The sequence below is a fragment of the Sinocyclocheilus anshuiensis genome, unplaced genomic scaffold, assembly GCF_001515605.1.
Source record: "Sinocyclocheilus anshuiensis isolate Anshui unplaced genomic scaffold, SAMN03320099.WGS_v1.1 scaffold257, whole genome shotgun sequence".
NCBI classification, from domain to species: Eukaryota; Metazoa; Chordata; class Actinopteri; order Cypriniformes; family Cyprinidae; genus Sinocyclocheilus; species Sinocyclocheilus anshuiensis.
This window is the reverse complement of record NW_015539889.1, coordinates 2240710-2247801: the sequence shown is the minus strand read 5'-3', so window position 1 is coordinate 2247801 and position 7092 is coordinate 2240710. Positions and strand designations below refer to the sequence as shown.

Below are 7092 nucleotides of genomic sequence, written 5' to 3'. Positions count from 1 at the left end.
GAAAACGCCCTCACCCGCCATGATTTTGTAAACATACTGTAAACATTGTGTCAACTTATTTCGCAAGTATGGAGAACAGCGATAGATGGATGGATGCTGAAGTGCAGGCACTTGTAGCAAATGTAGCACTGCCAGTTGTCGTTGGAGATTCTTAGTCCTCCTTTCCGTTCTTTCAATCGCTTTACGTATACGTCGACTTTCCATGTCCATTATTGTGAAACCCGCGAGACACAACAAAAACACAGCTCTGATCACAGCGTCCAACATCCTCCTGTTGTTAATATTGTTCTTCTTTGTTCTGTTGTTGAATGCCACGCACAAATGACGTCGCTGTCGACCGGCTTACGTCACTTCTTAGTACACACTGTTGGTGCGAATGCAACCCTTTAAATGGTACTGGGAAATAGTTCGCGCAAAATCGTCCCAGTACTTTAGTACTGTACATTTAGTTCTGGAACTAAAGCAGTGCGAAAGGCCCTAATCTTAAGATAATTACCATGACAGGTGATGCCACTCTAACTGTGGTGGACCCAGGCGTCACAGCCACCGTTTTAACAATTGTGGCCCCAGCCGGCACATTGAGAACAGTGGCTCCAGGGGAAGGAGGGATTTTCTGAGTGGCTGCAGCAGCTGCAGCCAAAGCTGCCATTCCACTCATCTGGGGGCTGCTGGGCTAAAAAAGAAAAGGGGGGAAAATACATATTTAAATAAAACTATTTATAAGACATCAACAGTTTTATAGATTTTTTTTGCTTCATACCGATCCTTGAGTGGTCTGTGTTGGCACTACCATGCGAACACCCGCAGGAAGTGATGTCACAGTGACTGGGGACTTTCCGGCCTGGGTGGCCTGTCGCACAGTGACAATTGACGTCCCGGTGCCTGACTGAGGGGCTGCAACTTTCAGAATAGCTTAAATATAAAATGAAAAATGTTAAACTCAACCTTTCATGAGGGGAAAAAAAAAAACGTTAAATTAAGCTACTGACAATTTAACAAATCAGCACCTGGTCCACGAGCTGTTGAGGCAGCCACAGGACTTGCAGGTGTGCTGGGCAGAACTGAGGCTGTGGGAGAAGCAGCCTGGGGCATGAGGGTGATGCCACTGTGCGGCAGACTCTGAGCAGACGGAGCAGCTGCGGCAGGCGCTGGACTCTTAGGCGAGTTTCCAGGGAGGGAGGGAGCTGCGTTGAGGGCTGGTGATGTGGCAGCAGTGGCTGATGGGATATCATATTTCTGAAGCTGAAGCAGGTACATGTCTGCTGTAGACACCGCTCCCCAGCTAACCTCCAAAGAATTTGTGTTGGCCCGGACAAGCTGTACCCGTGAAGGAGAATTAGGTCGCTCTGCAAAGAAAAAGTGCAATACCGACAACCAATCAACTGATGCAAAAAAAATACTACTCAAGTGTGAAACATTTTATGCATTTGGGTATTTTATGAAGCAGTTTAACTGTGTCAGAAATAGCCCATACTGCATATCTGTTGCACCCACCTGTCTCCAGGTACCACAGGTCTTTGCAGCACACCTGATTGTTCCAAGCTTTGCGGTACCCATCACGTCCACTCCAAACATAAAGTCTGTTGTTAATAGAAACAGCGCAATGTCCTGCTCGTGCACGTGGGATGTTGTCCTCCAAAGTGTCCATCAAAACAGTCTCCCATGTCAAGGTGTCTTAAATGAAAAGAAAAGTTTTTTTTTTTTTTAAACAAGGATTTGGTAACTGTAATCAAATTGGGCTCAATTCCAAAGTCCTACCGTTTTACAGATAATATTATCACAATACCAAACTTCCTGTAGATAACACAATAAGTGAAATTTCACAATCCTTAATATCAATTTCAAAATACGTTTTTACTAATAATTATGTAACCAGGCAATAATTAGGAAACACAGAACAAAGATTTGTTTTTGATAACTGTTTCATTTATATTAACAACAATAAAGACAGCAGTATCAGGCTGCATTCACACTTAATGCACAAACTGGACATATTGAGTCAATAATCTGTACTCTGTTACTTTTTTTAATATCAGTATTGATGTACTGGCACACACTACCATTAAGTTTGGGGTCACTACACTTTTTTTTTTATCTGAAGAAAATTCATACTTGTATTCAAATATGCATCAAATAAATGCTGTTACTTTGAACTTTATATTTAAAGAATCCTGAACAAATGCATCACAGTTTCCACAAAAATATTAAGCAGCACACTTTTCATAACAGAAAATAATAAATGTTTTTTGTGCACCAAATCAGCATATTAGAATGATTTCTGAAGGACTGTGTGACACTAAAGACTGAAATAATGGCTGCTAAAATTTCAGCTTTGCCTTCACAAAAAATACATTAAAATAGAGAACAGTTATTTTCAATTATATTTTACTTATATGACTGTTTTCGCTGAATTTTTGATCAAAGATTTTTTACATGTACATCTACATGTACAAACATACCCAAGTTCAGGCAGGCCAGAGTGTTTGTACACTTCCATTCCTTCTCATGTGTGGCCACCTTCACATCATCCATCACTAAGGGAACCCAGCCACCAAAAACATACATTCTGCAGACAAAACAGATAAAAGGATTAAAGGTCAGTAACGCCATTGTGTGCATTTAGGGAATTCCCTGTTGATGCAATTCTACATTACACTGAGGGTGCTTTCACACCTGGCCCGTTGTTTCGGAACCTGCCGCTTCTCCCGCCTTAGCTCAGTTCGTTTGGGCATATGTGAACACAGCAATCGCCCTCGGAAAACAAACTCTTGAGTGGTTCACTTGTAGTGAGAAAGCAATCTGGTCCAACAGACCAACGAACCAGGCTATATCACAATGTATAATGGGTAATTACGTAAGTTCCGTGAAAAGCATTAATTTTGTTGTTTTGCTAATACCTCAAAATGAATCTGTGAATGTCTGTGGGTGAGCACATCTTCACCATTCAAAATCAAAGCGCACTTTTTCATTTTATAATGCTGTCTTATTGCTCTTCTTCGTAGTAGGTGCATTTTAAAAATGTTTTCCCAATGAATCCTGGACTCATGCTCAAAATGATAAATTAATATAACGACAGCTAAAAAAAACAACAACAATAAGCCCGTGAAGCTGTTGTCGTTCCATCCTGACGGATGACATGCGTGACAGCGAGCTAAGTGGAATCCAGGAAAATAAACCGTGGAACTTTGACCAATGAGAGAACAGTTTACTCGCGTGTGACTTGTATTAACAAATTTGGCCCGTTTAGAAACTTTGCCGTGTGAAAGCGAACCACACCAAGAATAAAAAGCAACATTGTAATAATTTTAATCCCTGTTCTGGAACAAAGAGATCGATCTACAGGTGTGAAAGCACCCTAAAACTCACTTGTTTGTAATAGTGGTGGCTGAGTGAAGGCTACGGGGGAGGGGAGCTGCGCCGCTTAGTGCAGGCTTGTTCCAGGTCAGTATATATGTGAAGCAAAGAATTACCTAATTATTGCTTAACCTAATTGATTGGTTGAATTGATTGTATGACAAACAGCACAGAGATAACCTTCATACCAATATCCAATGTCCAAAGATCTCCCAAACGGCAACCACTCATTCCTCCATATATAACAAGACGTGACTTCTTAGTAGCTTTTTCAGTATAAACTACAGCAGTGTGGCTCTCTCTTGGAGGAGGCAGCACTCCATATGTGACCGGTATATCCCAGCCCACAATGCTGGAGCCCGGGCGCAGCTCGAGGGTATAAAGGTCATTCAAATATCTGGAAGCACATGTGAGTGAGTCTATGATCCAAATAATATACAAATATTTATTTACTGACCACATTATTATATAGTAGGAAATAATACCTGGGAATGTTGTTCTTGGGGTCTTCACTGTCATTGGCAAGCCCCCCAAAAAGATAGCACTTGTTACCCACAAGAGAAAAACTGTGGCCCAGGCGAGGACATGGTGGGGCTCCACTTTTAGGGGCTTTTGGTTTCAATTTTTTCCATTCCCATCTGCTTGCCTGATAATAGTAACCACAGGAAGAGGTTATAAAACACTAGGCATCATACACTTGCCAACGATGCATAACTGGGTAATTTACACTAAATAACTATGGGTCACACACTACCAGACTTCCAAGTCAGTCCAAACACAAACTGATACAGAAACACGCACCTCATTGCTTGGACACACATAACAAATAAAAATAAAACAATAAAATGGGAGCTCACAGACAGAAAAACAGAATTATGAGTTACACGGAATATATGAAATTTATGGTATATGAAGATGCAGAAGTCCAGTATCAACAACCACACAGGGAAGAGACAGAACAATTTTGAAACCAAATAAATACATGATTATAATCATATGTTCTGTACGAGTTCTTCAAGCAATGGACAACATACTTAGCCTTTAGCATCACATATATAATACATTTCTGCCTCATACGGTGATCTGGCCGTATGCACTAGCATGCTTATTTTGGCACGATAGTGGAAATACGGCTAATGTGTGCTCTAAAAGATGGCTCAAAATATCACACTTTTGATCATCCAACTGGTTGAAATAATAGTCTAAAGCTAAAAATTCAGAGTCTGTGCCCATCATACACTATGTAATTTTCTGTGAAATCTGTCAACTCTGACTGGCCAAAATCAGCAGGCCAGGTATATCTTTCGGCAACTAACGTTGGCTAAATAAGCCTGCAAATCTGGGCAAATTTGTGTAGTGTATTCAAGCCTTTAGTCACATAACAGAGTGATTTTAAATAACTTTTTCTTACCTGTAACTCATAAAGGTCATTGCTGTACTTTCCATATTCCACCATTCCACCAAAAGCTAATAGACGTGTGCCATCACATACAAAACCATAAGCTGCACAGCCTGGAGGAATGTCTCCACGAACAGCTGGTATGAACCACTGGTTTGTTGCTGAAAAAGAAAGATATAGCCTATTTCATTATTCAGTCAATATCTCAGTGAAAAGGTGTAGACAACTTGCAATAAAGCTCTCTTGCAGTTTGAAAGCCAATGTCATTAAAAAGCATTTTATAAAATCAAAGCACTTTCTAATTGTCAAAATAACAAAATGGACAGTAGGACAAAAGTCAAGGAGAAGAAGAGATGTGACCAACAGAAGAACAATACATCATGCCATGACATCTTATGTGAAAAAAGAAAAACTAAACCACAATGAAACTGAAGTAGCAACAGATCTTTTCTTCCATATTGCGATGTACACCCAAGTGTAACAGATTATTGAAAGAAAAAATGTAGGGTGGGGACTTGGTTTTACAGGAGACACTTTGATTAAACTTTGAGGTCAAAACACCAAATGACGCTGTATTAGAAACACCCTCACATTAGCATTAACTACTTTTTGTAATTTGATGCAAATATAATACAAAGTATAGTGTTGTAAATGCACATACGTTTAAAAAATTAAAAATACAAAAAAACTTGAGGATTTTTGATGACCGTTGAAACGCGTCAGTCTTGTGAAAAGGGTCCATTGAATTACAGTAAGAGAAATTTACTGAATTGCAATTCAGAGAACTGAAAAGTCACACAACAGAGGAATTTGATTGTTTGGCTTCATTGGGAACATAGTGAGATAAATTAGAGCTTTCTGGGAAATTAACTCTTTCACCATAACCCACAAAATGAATAGTATTTAATGGAATTCGTGTGTGTGTGTGTGTGTGTGTGTGTGTGTGTGTGTGTGTATATATACACACACACACCCCAAACTTCTTACTACTTCTCAATATCATAAAACATGTCTGGAAATACCTACTGGCAAGGTATTGTCTAGTCTAGTGCAGCCTACTTTCCACAATACTACTAATGTCATTGTGGGCTCAACAGTCACAGTAAGTTACTCGCCAAAAGATAACAATAAGGCGCACTTGTGCACGTGCAGGAGGGGGGCGTGCGCGTGACGCGACGGCGGTCAACGTCCATTTTTGTTTTCTGGCGCCTTTCCCCCACAAAAGTCGAGCTGCGAGCGACACGCGGTGCGTCAAACGTTGCAATGAACTCACAGAATGTTTTACATGTTATACTATGCATGTATCTAATATAAGAAGCCGTTTTCTCCGAAACGCAGACAAATTTACGACTGACTTCAAGCTAAGTCGGTAGTTCATCATTGCGCGCAAGAAATATAATAATGAAAAAGTGTAGACACAGCAGACAAACGTTCCTCATAAAAACATTTTACTCACCTGTATTATAAACGTGCAACTCGTCAACGATTCCTTCGTTTCCTCCGCCGAAAACGACCATCAGCTCCTTGATGGCTACAGCTCTGTGCCCGTGTCTCGGTCGGGGAACCGGCCCGGACCATCCCAGAACCCGCTTCCATCGCGGATGCAGTGGAGCTCCGGTGGTGCCAGGCACAACGGAACCGGGGGACGTCATGTCCTTTTACTGAGAAAGAAGGCAATGCACTTCAGCGACTCTTAACCACCAACTCATTGTTCTGTGAGCAATATAACACAAAATAGAATGGTATATATATTAAATAACACGTTCTGAATATAGATATGCATTGTTATAACATTACAGTGGTGCCATCGAAATCCCAAACACTGGGTTATTCAGAAGTTTGATTAATTCAGGAATGCCGCCATTTTGGCGCTTGCAGACGGGCTAAAAGCCGGCCAGCTAGTCTAAAATACCGCGTGCAGCAAGTTGAGCATCGATCATGTTATACACCAAAAACCACACAACACCATATTCTAGATTAAAAAGTCACATCTCAAAATTACATGAGGCAGTTAAATGTCCCTGATGCAGAAAGAGTATCAACCCATGGAAGTCGCCATCTTGAAACAAGCCTCCGCCAGTCTGAAAAATGGCGGAGTGGCAAATAAAAACAATTTCAGTCAACTAAACAGCCAGTGTAACTGAACAAACTATCTACTGACTGTTAAGTGATAATTATTCAAAACCCCATTCGCAAAATACCGCAAAGGTAAACAAAGATACAAAATCGGAGAATAACACTCGAAACCCAGTCCCCATTTGCTGCAGAAGGCTATTTTCATGCCTCTCTGGGAGTCGCCATCTTGTCAACCACCCAAAATAGCAACAATACTACATTTT

The 7092-nt window shown here is 40.7% G+C and overlaps 1 protein-coding gene across 1 annotated transcript in view; it reads right to left on the bottom strand.

Moving 5' to 3' along the window:
* LOC107685684 (host cell factor 1-like) overlaps positions 1–7092 on the bottom strand; it is a 29122-nt gene that overhangs the window by 21519 nt on the left and 511 nt on the right. Inside the window, exons 2-11 of the mRNA XM_016482372.1 lie at positions 6210–6414; positions 4766–4914; positions 3840–4000; positions 3543–3751; positions 3367–3451; positions 2460–2566; positions 1495–1674; positions 1008–1346; positions 761–912; positions 497–673 (exon numbers count right to left, since the gene is read on the bottom strand). Coding sequence (XP_016337858.1) covers positions 497–673; positions 761–912; positions 1008–1346; positions 1495–1674; positions 2460–2566; positions 3367–3451; positions 3543–3751; positions 3840–4000; positions 4766–4914; positions 6210–6405 — 1755 coding nt within the window. The 5' untranslated portion in view covers positions 6406–6414. The remainder of the gene's footprint in view (positions 1–496; positions 674–760; positions 913–1007; positions 1347–1494; positions 1675–2459; positions 2567–3366; positions 3452–3542; positions 3752–3839; positions 4001–4765; positions 4915–6209; positions 6415–7092) is intronic.